General features: G+C 41.6%; 1 protein-coding gene across 2 annotated transcripts in view; it reads right to left on the bottom strand.

Annotated features, from left to right (window-relative positions):
• Window positions 1–5,882: 5,882 nt before the first annotated feature.
• The window catches only part of sl (small wing phospholipase C gamma 1), an 82,756-nt gene continuing 69,384 nt past the window's right edge, over window positions 5,883–19,254 (bottom strand). The window contains exons 30-33 of one of the 2 annotated variants that reach the window (XM_037427769.2): window positions 18,896–18,984; window positions 17,261–17,430; window positions 7,361–7,399; window positions 5,895–6,056 (exon numbers count right to left, since the gene is read on the bottom strand). In XM_037427769.2, coding sequence (XP_037283666.1) covers window positions 7,375–7,399; window positions 17,261–17,430; window positions 18,896–18,984 — 284 coding nt within the window. In that variant the 3' untranslated portion in view covers window positions 5,895–6,056; window positions 7,361–7,374. Of the gene's footprint in view, window positions 6,057–7,360; window positions 7,400–17,260; window positions 17,431–18,895; window positions 18,985–19,254 lie in introns of both variants that reach the window. The other variant, XM_037427768.2, reaches the window with a different exon arrangement.

The raw sequence follows: 19,254 nt of genomic DNA, 5'->3' as shown, positions 1-19,254 counted from the left end.
AAAAAAAATAAATGAGCATGAAAATTGAGCAGCTTTAATAGTACATAAACACACACTTTGCCAAATGCTAGACATACTCGAAAATACTTCAGCATGTAACGTAGTCATAGTCAGTATGTGCGACATAATTTGCAAGCGTTCGTAAAAACAATATTCTTTCCACGATTTTGATGGGGTGTGGCCCTTCCACAGAAGTGGGATGTTCTCATTCAATTTTCGATCCATGTATGAAAACACTTTATTAATGCCATGTATACCTAACGATGGGATATGTGGTTTCTAGCTGCGGGCATCCTTGCTAAATGCCTTTATCTGTATCGCTGCTAGGGCTTGGCTTGTCGCCGCTGCTTGGGTCATCTGCACGTCCATATATCCAATCTTCCACAGTGCCGTTCATGGCAGTGAAAATCCCGGTGATCCTAAAGCTCTTTATCATAAAGTCTGATGACGATGATAGTTTGTTCACACTACCTGGTGTATCCAAAAGCTCCAAGCGCTCCATTCTTAAGAAGTTTTTCATGGAGGTGCAAAACATGGTGACACAGCAAGCTGTGAATAGGACAACTAGCAAGTTAATGCAATAAAATTCTACCCTTGTGCTTTTTTTTTTACGACAACAAGAACGGAATAACTTTCTAGCTTACTTTATTGAGCACCCAGATGATGTAAAATTTCACATGCTCATGCCTGAAATACTTGACAGGAAAAATTGAGTTATATTAAAAGCTTCATTCTAGCTAGCGAGGCTACATAAACTACGATTCTTGAAAAGGCATCTGCAATATTTTTACCTTAAATTTTAACACACTCGAAATGTCACATGACATGATTTTTGTGACTTGAACACAGATGGGTTATAGTGAGATATACTTAATAAGTGTCTGTAATCACCAAGTCTGAATTAGTGTCCTAATGCACTAATGAGTTTGTGAACAATCAATAGTTGGTTACCCACCAACCATTCTTAGTTTGCACGACAAACAACTTGCCACTTTCATTATACTTGTTTCTGGGGGTATAGACCAAAATTTTCAATGCTTTTATGCTTTTAGGAGGCAGCAATCTTTGGTGGGGTGTTTTAGGTCATGTGGAGCGAATTACTGCAATAGCAGCTGGTCTATCCTTATAGCATGCTGGCCGCCAGTGTTCGCTGCCACATCAGACGTGATGTGACCCATCCCATAGCCCCTATGCTGACTGCACCGACAGATATTATAGCTGAGATAAAGATTCTGTATCCTTGCTTTAAGCATGGGTGCGAATAAAAATTGCCTGGTTTATAAACTCGAGATAAATACTGACAACTTAGGGTACTTTAATGTAGACCTAAATTTAAGTACACAGGCACCTTTCCATAAGTTTCCTACTTTAATTTGGCTGCAGTGGTCAGGGACTGAACCCACAACCTCATGCTCAGAAGTAAACAACCACTGCCATAAACCACCATGCTGGGTTAACCAGTAATAAGCCATAACAATTACTGAATTTGTCATTTTGTCAGATTAGAAGAAAAACTTACATTATTATGTTTCTTTACTGTATGTGCCCCGCTTTTTTTTACACATCTATATTTCTCTACACTTTTATTCTCATCTTTTTTCCTTTCCCCCTCTCCTTAGTACAGGGTAGCAAACTGGATGCTACAATCGGGTTGACCTCCACACCTTTCAATTTATTCAGTCTCTCGCTTTACTGTATGTGTATTAGGAATAAAATATCCTTTCTTTTTTTGCATTCCTCAGGATGCTAGAGTGATATCGCAAAAACATTTAATGCATTTTAACTAGTAAGGATTGGCTTTCAGCGATAAACAACCCAACCACATTTTGCCTGCTATTCACTTGCCAAGTTGAAACATGAACACGAGTTGACACGGGACTCACAATTTTATTTCACTACAACACATACTCTAAATGGTTTGCAATGTAGTAATAAGTGCAAATAAATATCTAGGATGACACAAGTGAAAAAAAAAATTAAGTGGTATTAATGGGTTACAACATGGGCAAGAATTGAGAATTCAAATGCAATATAAGAAGAGTAATGACACACACATCAGTAAAAATTGGGGCTGCATGAACATCAACACTACAAAAGATGTTTTTATCATAGGCATGTATTTAAGTAGGTATATTCAGAATAAATGATGCATGATTAAAAACTGTGTAGCCTGAAATGACAGTGGACAGTGAAATCACTTGTAAGGTAGAGACCGCTGGGACTGGTGCATTCATAGACCACTGAAATTTTATGCTCTTAAGATTTTTGTGTTCTCTTAACTGTGTTAGTAATCAACCTAGCTTAAAGAAATGCATGCCTTTCAGCTTTCTTGAATTTTTTATAAGTGAGATTTGTTTGCATTAGGTTCTCCAAATGGTAAACTGCATTTGTGGAGGAGCTGGACTTGATGATTGCAGATTATAGGGGTTGTTGCTTAGTGCAAGTTCATTCTGACCAGTTTTTGAAGTAGGCAAAAATTGGCAATAGGAGAGTCACCGAAAAAGTAAGTTTTTTTGTGAAAACAATGCACTGCTTGTGAAATTCTGTTCAATGTTTCTTCTGCTGCCAATATATATATGTCACAAAATTTGGGATCAGGGCAGACTTCTGAAACTCTGCCTCCTTTTATGGATGCAAGTATATGGAACAACCAGTCGCCAATTATAGTTTCAGAAAATTAGAAAACACTCTCAGCATTTATAATACTTTAACACATTTTACAGGGTTACATGATCTATGCCTCGGTCTCGGTCAAGCTCACACAATCATGTCATGATTTATAATAATATTTGGGCTTTTACGTCCCAAAGCAGCAGCATGATTATGAGGGAAGCTGTAGGGGTGAACTGCGGAAATTCAGACCATGTGGTGTCCTTTAACGTGCATTGACATCGCACAATACTTGGACCTCTATCATTTCGCCTCCGCCGGAATGCGACCACCCAGCTAGGATTGAACCCACGACTTTCTAGTCAGCAACTGAGCACTGTAACCACTGATCCACTATGCTAGACAATTATGTAATGATTAACCTCATCACTGCTCAAAACAAAAGTGAAACCGTACTGCACAATCATTGCAACTTTCCAGGAGCACAACTACCCTGCGCATATATTCTGGGTGCTAAATTTTTTCTCTCCCTCCAGTACTTGCTGCGCTTGATTGTCTGTAGGAAATGAACATTCATGCAACCCTAAAAAAACTGTATGCTCATTGTATCTCAACACTCATTTTACAAAACTTAAATTTGCCCATTAGCTTCAGCTTTCTATCTTCTCGTAACAGATAGTCACCTACCTACCCAACAAACACGTTCAATAGAGCAAGGAGGCAACAAGAGGAAAGCAGTAATGGCACAAAGCTTTAACAGCCAGTTAATGAAAGTAGTAGTGCAAGTCGGTTAGCTGCTCAACACAAATGTCACATAGTTTTGTCTGATAAAACACAATACTGTACAAACAAGAAAAATGGCTATTCTACTAGTGAAATTAGATTGCACATCACAGAGACATTTCTACAATCACACAAACTGTTTCAATGAACATGGTAAATGCCCCTGCTGTCAATAGGTCTTATATGCCAGTATATCGCCTCACAAAGTACACTAACCATAAATATTTGAAGAATAGCTAAATATTTTTTTCACAGGTTTCCAAATTTCAAGAGGTTAGTGTTCAGCAATACAGCAAAGCAAAAGCAGTTTCATACACTGGTAGCACATAACATGAATGTGACCATCATGACTCATAAACTTCTTTATGGTTAGTGTGACCACTAAACAAGGCAGCCCAAGACTACCCCACAAACACAAAGACCAAGATGCCGTCAACACAATACCCTACTCGAGCTTCAATAGATGCTTGCGTCAAAAAAAAATATTTTGCAAATATCAAATGAATATGGTGATCATACCAGTGTAAACTAAATTAGGGCACAGGTTTTGTTCTAAAGCTTTGGGCCAACACAAAGACAATACTTCACCAAGTTCGAAGCCTGCCCCGTCTCATATAAACAGTCCAAGTTTGGCTCTTGCATCTGATATATCTTCCTTGTTACAATTGCTACCAACTGCTGAACACTGAAAGGCATTAGCAATTGGCAAGAAAGGGCAACTAATAAAACATTGCAGTTAGTAATGAAACTTAGATTAATGTGAAAATATATAATACATAAAAAAAAAGTGTATAGCCACTCAAGAACTTTGATTAGTGCTTATCTCACATTCATACGATGATAAACATTTTATATTGCAACATACATGTGAGTAACATGACAGTGGATTACAATACCACATGCAACATTAAGAACAATAAAGCTGACTATGAAGAAGCAGCAGCACCATACAAAATATTGTGCATTTTCCAGAACCAATAAGCCTTATTAAATATGTTTCTTGATAATGCTTGTTAACATCTGTATACAAAGTCATTTACTGTAACTGCTTTTCTGCTTTCAACCACACACTGTCCTTATAGGAGTACCAACAAGTATTTTTGAGGTTGTAGAAGTCGCACAACATGCTAAAGGCATGACACAATCGAGTATGAGGGTTTCCAGACTTGGTTTAATTATCATTTTAATGATGTATGATGGAGTGATATTTACTAACACATGCTGCAAAAAAAAACGCCACTCAAGGGGTTCTGATGTTTATATTTTCATAAGGTTTTCAAAGGGTCTCAACCTTGATTTGACGAGTGAAAAGTAAAGAAAGACAGGTGAAAAATATCACATCAATACAATGAACTTCAAAGATGTAGAAGGTTGGGGAGATAGTATTTAGAATGCTGTTGAGGCACTCAGTTCTGGGTTATTCATTTCGGAACATTAACATCTCAAAAAGTATTGAGAAAAATTTCCAGGATGTACAAAAATGAAGGGAGGTATTTTATACTATCGATAGAAATATATTCACACATACTGTTTCAAGAACACACACAATTTTCTTTAGATCCTACAGTCAAGAAAAAGCACCAAAAAATGTCATTGCTACAGCTACAGACAAGTACCAACTGTATGTGTACATGGAAGCCTTGAGCCACATGCCCTATCATTTCCCAAGGAAAGTGCCCTTCTTGAAATGGCCACAGACGAATGCTGAAAGACTACTCAGGTGAGTGGAGTTACAGACAGCACTACAATTCAGTGGTAAGAAAATGCCCTGCTTGTTCCCAAACCATGGAAGGACTCATGTTGTCAGGTTCCAAATCTTTTTGGTCAATAGATCTCACAGTCAACAAGATTGATACTAAGGGATGACTGTTTCTAAGAGCAATGTCACCACACGTAAAAAGCTAGATTGCCTTAAATCAGCCATATGTTGCAAAGCTATGCGAGTTACCACCAGCGCGGGTAATACTACAAGTACAACTACAGACTCGCATGTTCTACAATCTGCATATTGCATGGCTGTCACAGCAGGATGACTGCTGATAGGTGAAAGAGCAAACAAATGAAAATGTGCAGCTTCTTCAGTTGGAAAGCACTAGTCATTACATTTTGGAAACTTTTTAGGAACCAATATGCAGATGCCCTTTAGCAAATTTTACTGGTGTGCACCCACCCATATGAAACATGCAAGTAGAAGTGTGGCACACTCACCGGGTACCCAGTCATTGAAATCTCGTATAAAATGCAACAACCTAAATATTTGGTACCAGTGAAATGAAAATAGAACTGATAAAAAAAAACTATATGTAGAAGCTGAATATTTGTGTGGTGACCTCTTAATAGGTAAGCTAGTACTTTGTTCATGCATTTCAACTTTAAAAATAGTGTTTGTATATTATATATGTACACATATAGCTCTCAAAAAATTAAATGCTCAAAAATATCTGTGCTGCGTGGCTAGATAGAATAGCACACATAACTGAACCCACAACAGTTAACTTCTCAAAGGCATTGATGTGTAAAATATCACATCAAAAGTCAAGCTTAACAAAGTAACTATACAGAATATTATCAGCAAGCTCTGGATGGCTAGGTCTCCATTTCATAAATGCGCTGCAGATGTCTGTTTGGCGAATTACGTTGGCTGAGATCTTTCCAACTGCAATCTGAAAGGAAGGCACAACAATCGCAACACAGTTAATACTCGTATGCACTTTATGAAATCTTGTTGACAGCTTTAAAACTCGAGCAAACTTTATGCCTAAAAAGAAAACAGTAATAAAAAAAGAAGCAGGAAAGGAAGATAGAACATTCTCATTCCCATTTACCACAGATTTAGCAGATAACTAGTCTGGTTGAGCAAAGAAATCCTGCATTGAAAAATGAGTTCCTTTCAGAGTTCTTCAAGTGATTAAATCTATAAGTAACAGCACAGTAAACAATCAAATTCAAGCTCAGAAAAACGGGAAATGAACTACGTTTCTCACACCTATGAGTAGTACAAGTGTCCTTCATTTTGGTGAATCATCATTGTTAAACAAACTGATACTCCAATATCTAAGCACACTACCAGTAGCATGGCACAAGGCAATTTTATGCCTACTTCTGCATGAATTACTCCACCAAAAAGTAAATGTTGAGCTAACACCACAGCTGGCCATTTACAATGCCTTCCACCTTTGCCAGCTCATGTAATAGTGGCCACTTAAGACCTTTGTTACACCATATTACATACTGCTGTTAAAAAAAACTCATTTTAATGTGGACCAGCCAAATGGAAGATGGCTGCGAAACAATCTTTGTTATCTCATTTGACCAATTCCCACATTTCTCCTAAGAAATTTCTGACTACTCATTTTTTTTGTTTAGGTTAAGACAGTGTGCGTCAAAATTTTACATGTGCAGCTCCAGCAACAAATTGTTTATGAGCTCTCTCAAAGATGCACAGCACGTGCCAAAGAATATTCAAGAATAGCATTGCAAAATAACTTGCAAATGTAAAATCCATTAAATTAAACTTCCCATTAATATTGAGTGTGTCATGCAAGTCACTGCCCTTACTAATATAATCCTGCAGAATAGTAGCTCATTGCAGCACCCAAATGGCTACTTACTACACTGACATTATTTCTGATGCTCTGAGTTTGTGTTTTTGTGAGTGCTGCCGCCCATAAAAAATCACAACTACAGTGAAAGACAGTGGCTGCCATAAATAACCATACAAGTCATGTTTTCAATAAGTTCCACCACATAGCATGACAACTAAGTGAAAAAAAAAATTGCAATCACTACACAATTTTTCACATGTTACAAGCCCCAGCTTCAAGGCAAAATGTTTCAGTAGCCAAGCTTTAGCCAAGCTGCCTTTGCTCATTTGCAGCTTTAAATGTGCTTGTTAGTTAGAGACAGGAAGGAAGAAACATTACAAAACGTAACAAAAAGATCCAGAGCATTACAATAGGCCACAAACCTTTGGCATCGATGTCATTTAAGTGCAGTGAATGTGGTCCTTGAGAAGAAAGAGAGAAAGGCATTAGTGAAAATTGAGCATGCAAGAAGCCCACAACCTTGCATCTACTACAAGTTCATCAACATGAATGAAAAAATTAGAGTGCCATTACACACCAAAAGTTTTACAGAGAAGCTTGAGGGATATGTGCAGAAATTTACAAGGTGTATTCACATGGGCTTGCACAGTCAACAGACTACATATATAGGCTACTGGCAACCAGCACTGAAAATTCACTAGCCAACAGCAACACCATAATGCATAGCATACCAAGAGGAGAGTTTCACAAGCATATGCAATGATTACATTTCTGTGATCTCATAGCTCATATTGAGGAGCATGTGTCTAGTTTCTCACCTGGCTAGGAATTGGTATGCTAGAAACATATGAGAGCATTTCCTCCTCATGTATACATTGGTCTAAAGCAAAAATTGCTACAGGTAGGCATTGGTTATTTGTTCACAATTTTATGCCACTTTTATGACCTCCTTATCCCATGACGACAGCAGACTTCAGCTGCACAGTTGAACTGCTGTGCTACCTCTTGGCAAAAGCAGGTTTTCAAGAGAGGTTCAAAAAAGTCGCATAAACTGCAGTATCATTAAATTTTATGTGGTCCACCCAACCATACAGAGAAATAATAATATGGAGGCAACCAGAGTAGATTAAAATGAATAAATTATGGGCAATTAACTAGGTGTACTACAACAACAGTTACTAATCAAGTGAGAGTGCTTAGCCACACATGAATGCCACCTATTAGAATTTGCCGCTGTTAGTAAGCATGTCTCATATCAAGCATTCTGTTACAGCACGTTATTCATCCACCATTCCTGTTCTACTATCCAAAGCCTAGATTAATGTTAATGAACATCATGCATTGCACACTTTGGAAAATAGAAACATCTATTTCAAGGGCAAATAATTTAAAGAGTACACAAAATCATACACATATTTTTGCTGCACACATTGTCAGGACAGTCATGCAGTAGGTTTGGCATTTGGCTTCATGATGCAGGTAGAAAATGCCTCCAAACACATGTTAAGGAGAAACTCAACATAATATCACACAAAAGCTGCCAAATCGATGTATGGCCAATACATAGCAGTGTACCTCATATATCCTAATGAGAAAGTGGAAAACAAAAACATGAGGTCTGGTAAAAGTATGAGGATAGTGATAGAGCAAAAATGTCAGAAAAAGTGTCACAAAAACATACACATTTTAGTAGAACTTCTAAGGATGATTTATTGCTTCACATTTTAAACAATGATCACTGTTGGGGATTAACGTCCCCAAATCGCCACGTGATTATGAGAGATGCCGCAGTGGAGGGCTCCAGAAATTTTGAACACCGGAGGTCCTTTAACGTGCACCTAAATTTAAGCACACACAAGTCAAGCATGTTCGCCTCCATCAAAAATGTGGCCCCCGCAGCCAAGATCCGATCCCACGACCTCCAGATCACCAGTCAAGTATTATAACCACTACACCACCATGACGTTTCTCCACATTTTACAAAACTTGACCACTCATACTACCGATGTCTAGAAGCCAGAAAGGGTTGCAATTGTTTAAAGATGCTTCTCCAAGTATCCACTTTTCAAGCTTTGCCGTTATAATCCTTCAACAGCATATTTCAGCTTAACCATTAGGCTGCATAGTCACTCATGTAGTGTTGACATTACAACAATGGCAAACTGCTCTGTAACATCATGCTATTAGATCGATTGATTGATATGTGGGGTTTGACGTCCCAAAACCACCACATGATTATAAGAGAGGCTGTTGTGGAGGGCTCTGGAAATTCTGACCACCTGGGATTTTTTAATGTGTACCCAAATCTGAGCACACAGGCCTACAGCATTCTTGCCTCCATCGAAAATGCAGTCGCCGCAACCAGAGTTCGATCCCGCCACCTGCGTGTCCGCAGCCAAGTACACTAGCCACTAGACCACCGCGGTGGGTTATCATGCTATTATGCCAGGCTCTTTTAACTCATTTCTTACCATGGGGCAATTAGCTGTTGTTTTTATGATTGATCTGAAATATTTTGTGTAATAGTTATTAGGTTTACCATGTCATGTTATATAGTTAAATGAAGGTAAATAAACACACTTTTGAATGATGTTTATTTTGTCACGTAGTTTTTTACAGACCTACTGGAAGACCGAGGAACGCCAGAAGAGCGACGAACGTCAACAGGCCGAAAATACAAAACAAGCGCAAGCTCGGGTCGCGTGTGTGCACCAACGCTGTGGCTTGCCGTTTCTTGCTGCTTCGTCGTCGTTCGCATAGTTCCCTACATCGGCCCCCAGTGAATAGCGTAGCCAACCTGGCGACTTAAGGCGTAGTCACTATAGCGGGGTTGTAATACGGCTTCAGGCGACTCACATGCACAATTTCTCGGTTACGATGGCGTAAGTCATGAGACTGTGTCAAAAGCTCAATCTCATAATTGACTGGTGACGTACGGGCGAGAATGCGGTAGGGCCCGTGGTATCGTGCCAGTAATTTCGCCGAAAGGCCAGGAGTGCTCGGTGAAATCCAGAGCCAAACGAGAGCACCAGTCGTGAAAGTAAAGAGATGTCGGTCGGTGTCATGCCGTAGCTTCTGGTGGCCTTGGTCCTCGGTTGTCAGTGAACGGGCCAATCGTCAGCAATCTTCTGCGTACCTGGCAACATCAGAAATTGCAGTGTACTCAGAGGAGTCGGGCGTGTATGGGAAGATAGTGTCCAGTGTGCACGATGGTTTGCATCCGTACAACAAAAAAAAAGGGAAAAACCCTGTTGTCGCGTGCGTAGCGGTGTTATACGCATACGTGACGAATGGAAGGACAGTGTCCCAATTGGTCTGGTCTGAAGCTGTGTACATCGTCAACATATCACGGAGAGTGCGATTAAATCGTTCTGTGAGGCCGTTCGTCTGCGGGTGATATGCTGTCGTCATGCGATGAATCATGTTGCACTGAGCGAGCAAGGCTTTAATGGCGTAGGACAAGAAAACACGCCCCCGGTCGCTCAAAAGTTCGCGGGGAGCATCATGGCGAAGAAAAAAGTTGTGCAAGATGAAAAACGCAACTTCCCTCGCGGTTGCTGCGGGTAGTGCTGCTGTCTCCGCGTAACGCGTGAGGTGGTCCACGCCGACAATTATCCACCTATTTCCAGAAGACGACGTGGGAAGTGGTCCGTATAAGTCGATACCGACGCGGTCAAATGGGCGCGCTGGACAAGGCAGAGGCTGAAGTGTACCGGCAGGGCGTTGAGGTGGGGCTTTACGTCGCTGGCATGCAGTACAAGCACGTACGTACTTGCGAACAAATGTGTACATGCCACGCCAGCAGTACCGCTGACGTAGACGGTTGTACATTTTGAGAGCGCCGACGTGAGCGCTTTGCAGGTTGTTGTGGAAAGCAGTACAGATTTCCGAGCGCATTTGGTTGGGTATCACTAACAGCCACCTACGACCTTCAGACGTGTAATTCCGCCGATAGAGGAGGTCGTCTCAAATAGCGAAATGTGTGGCTTGATGGCGGATAGTTCTTGAGACCAAATTAGCTAACGGATCAGTCAGAAAGGCGAGGAGTTGGGAAATCCACCCACCACCCATCTTTGCGTTGTTCCGATGCCATGTCTGTGAAGTCGATTGGTGTTATGACAGCTAAAGAAGGTGACGAGGAGGTTGGGTCAGCCGGTAGTGGCGAGCGGGATAGCGCATCAGCGTCGGAGTGCTTGTGGCCGGATCGGTATACAACACGAATGTCGTAATCGTGTAGGCGAAGCACCCAAAGACCAAGGTGCCCCGACGGGTCTTTGAGCGATGATAGCCAGCATAGAGCGTGGTGGTCCGTGACGACTTCGAAAGGGCGGCCATAAGGCTATGGGCGGAACTTCGTCAAAGCCCAGACAATTGCGAGGCACTCTTTCTCCGTGACGGATTAATTACACTCTGCTTTCTTGAGGGTTCGACTCGCGTAAGCGACCACGTATTCTTGGTATCCTGGTTTTCCTTGAGCCAATACAGCACCAAAACCGACACCACTGGCGTCGGTGTGGACCTCCGTAGCGCATAGAGGTCAAAATGACGTAGTATTGGAGGTGATAATAATAACCGCCAAAGGGTGGTGAAGGATTTGTCGCACTCTTTTGACGAAGCAGAAATGCCTTTGAAAGTTGTCAACAGGTTGGTAAGAGGCGCGATGATGAAAGAGAAGTTGCGCACAAATCGACGAAAGTATGACCACAGGCCGATAAAACTTCGAAGCGTCTTGATGGAATTGGGCTTCGGATAGTCAGCCACGGCGCGGAGTTTCGGCGGATTCGGGAGAACACCCTCTTTGCAGACGACGTGACCCAGTATAGTGAGCTGACATGCGGCAAAATGGCACTTCTTGATGTTAAGTTGAAGGCCAGCAGAGGTGAGACACGTGAGAATAGCACGAACACAAACAAGGTGAGTCGAAAAGTCGCGAGAAAAAACAACGATGTCGTCTAGGTAGCAGACGTACGTGTTCCACTTGTAGCCGCGAAGGATGGTGTCCATCATCCGTTCGAAGGTAGCTGGGGCATTGCAGAGTCCAAACGGCATGACGTTAAACTCATACAGCTCATCAGATGTTACAAATGCAGTCTTCGACCGGTCAGGATCAGCCATTGGAACTTGTCAATATCCTGAGCGTAAATCTAAAGAGGAGAAATATTCTGCTCCTTGCAAGCAATCGAGAGCATCGTCGATGCGTGGCAACGGGTACACATCCTTCAGAGTTATCTTATTGAGCCGGCGGTAGTCCACACAGAATCGGATAGACCCATCCTTTTTGCGCACAAGTACAACAGGGGATGACCAAGGGCTCTGCGATGGCTGGATGACACCATGCTTGAGCATATCGTCGACTTGTTCGTTGATAATACGGCGCTCTTCCACTGAAACTCGACATGATCGCTGGCGTAAGGGAGCATGAGTACCGGTGTCAATGTGGTGCGTGATGTTCGCTGTGCGACCCAAAGATGGTTGAGCGCAATCGAAGGCAGAACGGAACTCTCGAAAAAGGGACAAGAGTTCACGTCTTTGTGTCGGCGATAGCTCAACGGCAACAGAGGGCTGGAATGAGTCTGGCACGGGCAGTGTGGCCAAAGGTGGCGTCATAGCATTGAGCTGGAGGTGAGGTGGGTGTTCGGCAAACTCCAGAGGGCGCAACAGGTCAACGTCTTGTATGTCACCCAAACATTCTCCGCGAAGTAAGGTAACTGGTGACGATAGCGAGTTCGCAACGAGTATGGCGCTAGCACCGGATTCCACGATGAGTATGGCAAAGAGCAGGTGTAGACTACGGCGGCGGATAAATACATCAGACGGAGTGAACAAAACAGTTCCGGCAGGAGCGGCCATACTGGTCAAGGCTACAAGGGTGGATGTGCCACGCCCCCCACGACATAGGGCGGCGTGGCAGGTTGAGAATACGGCATACACTGTGGCGTAGGCCGAGCAGCGACGGCGGCGTACATGAGAGGCGTAGTGACAGGTGGTTGCTGATGCATCGGTGGAAGGGCTCAGCGAGTTGGGTCCGAATGGCATGTTGGTGGTCCGGTGCCAAAGCTTGCGCGGGCTCATGTGTCAGTGGCAGCAGTGACAGCTGGCACGCTACCTCTTTGCGGACGAAGTCCTTGATTGTCGAAAGCAGCGGCTGCTGATCGGTAGGATGGGCAGCTAGGTGCAAGCTTGCGAGAGTGTCTGGTGTCGTGAGGGCCTGACGAGCAATTCCGCGCTGCCTACGCAACTCATCGAAGCTCTGACAGAGAGAAACGAGCACAGCAATTGTGGGGGGATTTCTCGCGAGCAACATCTGAAAGGCGCCGTCGTCAATGCCTTTCGAAATGTGCCTGATTTTTTCTTCCTCAAGCATGATAGAGTTAACGCGGTTGCATAGATGCAACACATCTTCAATGAAGCCCGTGTAGGTCTCGCCTGGTTGCTGCGCACAGTGACGTAAACGGTGCTCGGCTTGAAGCTTGCGTGCCGCAGGTAGTCCAAAGACGTCCGTAATAGCAGTCTTGAATGCAGACCACATAGGAATGTCAGCTGCATGGTTATTAAACCCCAGTTGCGCGGTGTCCGCAAGGTAGAACGTGATGTAGCCCAGCTTACTTGGGTCGTCCCATTTGTTACTTGTGCCAACTTTGTCGTACCTCGCCAACCAATCTTCGACGTCCGACTCAGTGGAGCCCGTGAAGATAGGAGGATCTCGTTGAGGATACACGGCGCCGCAAGTGACATGGACGGTCGAAGGTCCCACCTAGAGAGGCGTCTCGGTGGCCATGTTCATGTCACGTAGAGGGGGAAGCTTACGGGAGCGAAGTTCCAGGTTTGTACGGGAGTCCACACACCTCCAACAGATGTCACTTAGTTTATTTACGTACAGACCTACTGGAAGGCCAAGGAATGCCAGAAGAGCGAGGAACGTCAACAGGCCGAAAATACAAAACAAGCGCAAGCTCGGGTCGCGCGTGTGCACCAACGCTGTGGCTTGCCGTTTCTTGCTTCTTCGTCGTTATTCGCATAGTTCCCTACAGTTTTAATAAGAAACCCAAAAAGTTTGTATGCTAAAACATTTCATAAACAAAAAAAGACAACTTTTGAATAAGAAGTAATACCACAGGCAAAAAAAAATTTAACACAATTTCCAAGCATACAAACTGTTATAAGATTACTTGGCATTCTTTATTTAAAGAGTTATAACAATAGATTAAGTACTCTAGACCTAGGGTTATGTCTGCCGTGGTGGTGTAGCAGTTACAGTGCTCGGCTACTGACTCAAAGGTTGCAGGTTCGACTATAGCCCCGGCAGTGGCATTTTGATGGAGGCGAAATGGCAGACGGCCACGTAAATTTGTGAAGCCAGTTCACGCCAAGGAACACCAGATGGGCTAAATTTTCAGAGCTCTGCACTATGATGCCTCTCAAAATCATATCATGGTTTTAGGATGTTAAACCCCACATTTTATTATTATTCCTAGAGTTAGGAAAAATGCAATTAGACATAATAAAAATTGAGGCACCCTTAAGCTTCGCCTTTAAGAGTTGAACGCGATAGCGAAATCCGCCCCCTAGCGCACCCTTCAACTGCTAAGTGGATACTTATTCATATGTTTTGTTACATACACATGCACGCACACAAATATGCACACAGTAGATTAGACCAGCGCGTGCTATTATCGTAATGGGTTCGTTTTCGCCGTGACACCTGTTGAACAAAATGCATTAAAGGGGCCCTGAAACACTTCTTCAAGTAACCATGGAATGAATTCACTAGAAGAGCTTATCGCCTCACAAATTCAATGCCGCAAAATTTTTAAGAATCCGTCCAGTGCGAGTGGAGTCACAAAGATTTGTCGCATGCTGCAATTGCATTATCTCTTCTCTCGTCCCGACAAAAGCGCTGAAAGCAAGCAGGGAGGGGTGGCAGAGCAAAAAAATTACCGCGCCTCGTGACCTTGAGCACTTTTTTTTTTTCTTCAAAGCAGCCTTCAGCGGCTATCTTCGTAACTTGATTTTTCGGTCGCAGACGCACAGACGATTTTTCGCTCAAAACCAACGGGGCCAACGCTGGCGGCGGGTTTTCTGCGACACGAGCTCTTTAACGCTATCGGGTCAAAACATTGATGCCTTGGTTACCCCCCTCCCCACTATTTTTTCAGTAGAAAATATATAGAACACAATTTTACATACCTAAATACAGCCATTAAATAAACATTTCAAAGCAGACAATAATTTAAAGTAAGTCATAGAAATGAAATACCTAACTAACAGAATAAATAAATAAATAAATGAATGAATAAATAAGTCGTCTGGTTGCTTCTAAGCAACATAGGAAACCGGTGGAACTGCTTTGTTCTCCTTTCTTCCGACCATGTGTGGTTTTGAATGTCGATAACATCGTATTGCTCAGATGTGCTTCACTTTGAATTTTAAGTTTGCATGCTCTTTGGAAGTCCGCCCCAAACATAAAAATGCAGAATATGTAGAAATGACTATAACAGTTTGTATACAGTTGCTAAGATGATGCCAGAAGTGGAGGAATGCGGCACCTTTCTTTAACTAAACTTTGGTAAACATCGATCACCAGTGATAGATATGTAGCTGTGGGCTAAGAAAGGTTTAAACAATGATTAGAATGAGCCATGCTTTATGCTTTAGTTCCATCTACAAGTGCACTTTCTCCACTCATGCAGTTTAATTGAGACATCTGCTTTCCGAGGTCGACAAATGATCCAATGTATGTAAAATGTAATGTTCTGTTAATGCATAGGTGCAGGCCATAAGCTTGGATACTATTGGAAATACATAAAAAACTGCATGTGTATGCATGATATGCCGGTGTGGTATCTGGTGTCAAGATGGTGGCAGTACAAACATTCTATAAAATTGCAGTCATTCATTCTGCCTCACTTCAGGTTCATCCACTGCACCTCACAAGGTCTGCCCTTCAGGCAGCACCTCGGGTTTGAACTAGAGCTCGTTTTGCTTCAAGTATAGAACAGAAATGTAAGCAATATTATGCACGCTTTTAAACAATATGTATGTGCATTCTATCTTTTGTCTTGCAGAACACATAATACAAATATACAATCCTTTTGCTAACTAAATAGAACAGCACGTGAAATGGCTCTGAATTAAACATTTCATTTATGACATTTTTCCAGGCTCAAAGGAGGAGGACTATTAATGCTTGAATATTTGTTTGATAGTTACTCTTTTTTGATAGGAATACCACTAAATACATGGATGCACTAAATTTTCAGAAAGACACACTTGCAATGCTAAAGACTACTTATGCCTTTTTTCTTTTTTTTTTTTGCAGTCCATGGCGCATAATGTTGGTTGTACAACTGAGCAATGATTTCAAGTATAGACTCTCAGTAAACAGGAATCTGTTAAATGGAACTGCTGCTTAAATAAAACACATGCTTCTAACAAGATTGGTTTTATTCTTGCATTCTGCACCCCTAATCATCTCTCACTAAACAAAACTTCTGTTGAACAGAACATATTTTACTGGTCCCTTCAGGTTCCGATTAATGAGAGTCTACTGTATGTAATCACTAAAAGGAATACTTCCAAATCCACCTTCAACTTCATTCTACTGTTGAGATTCACACTATTACGTACTTCAATTCTGAAGATTGTAGCATTATAAATTGCGGGATTGGTAAGCATATTTCTTTTAAATGAAAGATTCAGCATAGAAGAAAACAATAAACTGAAATTTACTTACTAATATTCACCAAATGTTTTGTGCGAGTTTATGTAATAAAAATGGAAGGGATTATTTTTCGAGGGCTCACTCAGTAAACTTTTAATAAGGTTCAAAAGTTGGCACTCACACTTGCAGATTATCATACCAAAGGTAGGTAACGAAGAAACCATTACGAATGCTGGCAGAAAAATTAGTACATGCACATTTTCAAAAATTTATTGTCTCAATCTTGTGGACCCATACTAGGAAACCACGTTCATCTGTTCTCATTTATTTTCCTTGAATATTCGTGAGCTGCTACTAATTCTAGCATAGGAGGACATGGATGGCATCATTCAGTGATGGCCTTGACAAGCCTGCTATGGCACACAGAACCCTTGTTAATAAAATGAAGAGAACTAATCACAGATTTTAATGATCAATAAGTTGAAGCACACAGCATTTAAAGAATGCCGTAATAGAGAACACTTTTATTTAATGCACATGCTGGTCATTTCGTTGTACATCTAATAATTACTAGCAGTGCAAAAAACTACTGTAGAAAGTAAAGCACATGTAGCAGGCATGAAAATTCAGGTTCGGCCATACAGTCACCTAGCCCTCTTACCTCCGTTCTTCACGCTTAGTGCGCAGCTGTTCCTGGGTGGTGGAAAGCTGTTGGCGTAGCGCTTGCGCTTGTTGCACATCCCCTCGACGTTCACTTTCCTCTAAAGCTCGTCCCAGTTCACGACTTTCGTCTCTCAGGCGCTGAATGCACACATATGCTTCATCTTCCTCCTGTTCGTAGACGTTATGTCGATAGAGAGCTTAGCACTAAGCTCAACATATGGAAAAAGTATCCACTGATGATATTCAAAGAATTTCGAAGCATCTTTACAATAACTTCCCCATGCTTGCTTTAATGTTTTTTTTTCTCACTTCTACATCGGTTTGCTGCTTTTGATGCGCTTATTTTACTACAAATGGCAGCACCGTCGCTGCACTTGTGAAAATAGGCAGATGGCAGCACCCAGTATAAGCACTTTTAGCCGATTTCCCGGCAAGACATGTAGCAACAGTGGCAAATTGATAATATATTCCCTTTTAATGCTGCATGTATGCACAAATACACATAAAATTTATATTATACTTGGATGAGGTATGCATTGTCTTTCGACAAGGACATTCCCAAACTGACATGCTAATCTGTTTCAGCAAAGGATAACTTGTTCCAGGCCTAATTAGTTTTTTAGTTAGGCTGTATGTGGACTGAAATAGGTAGCACTGCAATGTTCACAATGACGGCAGACAATAACGACTACACATACTTGTGAACTTTGCAGCGCTGCCTATTTCATCCATGATGTTCCAACCGGCCCCTACTCAAGCTCTTCTGTATGCTATATGTGATGAACACATTGTGGTGCAAAATGAAGCGAGCACAATGTTTCCAGTTCTGAGCATCTTAAATGTGTTTGATTTTTCCCCACTGTAGCTTCTCCATCTGTTTCATGTAGCATGTGGGTGTTCAACAGTGGGCATTGTTGTTGTGCCATTTAATGCCACATGTTCCATTAAGATGGCACTTGTCAAGATGTTAAAAAGGTTTGTCGTTGTGTATAACAAAATAGAAGTAGCAATGTAACACACAACCTGCTTTGCCATTTATAACCCTGACCACATTACTCCAAAAACATTGTGGACTGGAGAACACACGACAAGGAGTCACTAGCAGATGACACAATGAACAATCCACACCATGTTTAGTTTGATGAGCATCCACCTGGAGCTGCTTCCTCTAGTTCTAGCCAGTGCCAGCAGGTTATCATTACACAGGCATGAATCTGTTTATCCCTGAACAAGTGTAGTGGGTGCATTATCGAAGGCCACAGAAAGTGCTGTGGGAATTTATGAACAAATCATGAAATACCACAGGCTGAAAGTAAGAAAGGTTACAAATACATATTAATGCAATTTTGTAATATTAATCACACTTAACAGCTGTATCAAATGGAGAAGTCAGTATAACTGTACTGTGCTTCAGATTGAAAAATAGTTATTGACAGATTAGATTAATATCACTGTGCCACTTTCATACATTTCACAGTGTTGCTTGTAAAGCACGAAATGCACTATAAAGCAACATAACACAGCTTCGAAAGAAGGTGTCATATCCTAAACACTAGTGATATTAAAACAATGAAAGCCCTAAAGCATGGATTTCTACCAACACCACAAGTAAAAAGGAAACAATCATTTTTACCTTCGTCGCGTGCATCTCAAGGTGCACCAGTAAAGATGCCAGCTCAAGCTCTTCACTGTACTCATTCTTCAAGGGAATGCTGCGGTAACCTGCAGAACGGATGATAGTAATGTAACAGCAGTGCTGACCTGCTGATTCAAAACTTCATGTGCCACTGTGTGCAACTGGAATTGCTAATCACGAATTGTCACCACTTCAACATAAAAAAGTGTATAAGAGAAAAGTACAATCATTTTTTATACTAAACAGACAACTGCATAGAACACTACATTAAAATTTGTTATCCAGTCAAAGTGATATGCGATTATAAAATTTTTTTAAAATAACACAAAACCCATTTCTCCACTTGCTATCAACTT

Source organism: Rhipicephalus microplus, chromosome X (genome assembly GCF_043290135.1).
Source record: "Rhipicephalus microplus isolate Deutch F79 chromosome X, USDA_Rmic, whole genome shotgun sequence".
Lineage (NCBI taxonomy): Eukaryota > Metazoa > Arthropoda > Arachnida > Ixodida > Ixodidae > Rhipicephalus > Rhipicephalus microplus.
This window is presented reverse-complemented; position numbering and strand designations above follow the sequence as displayed.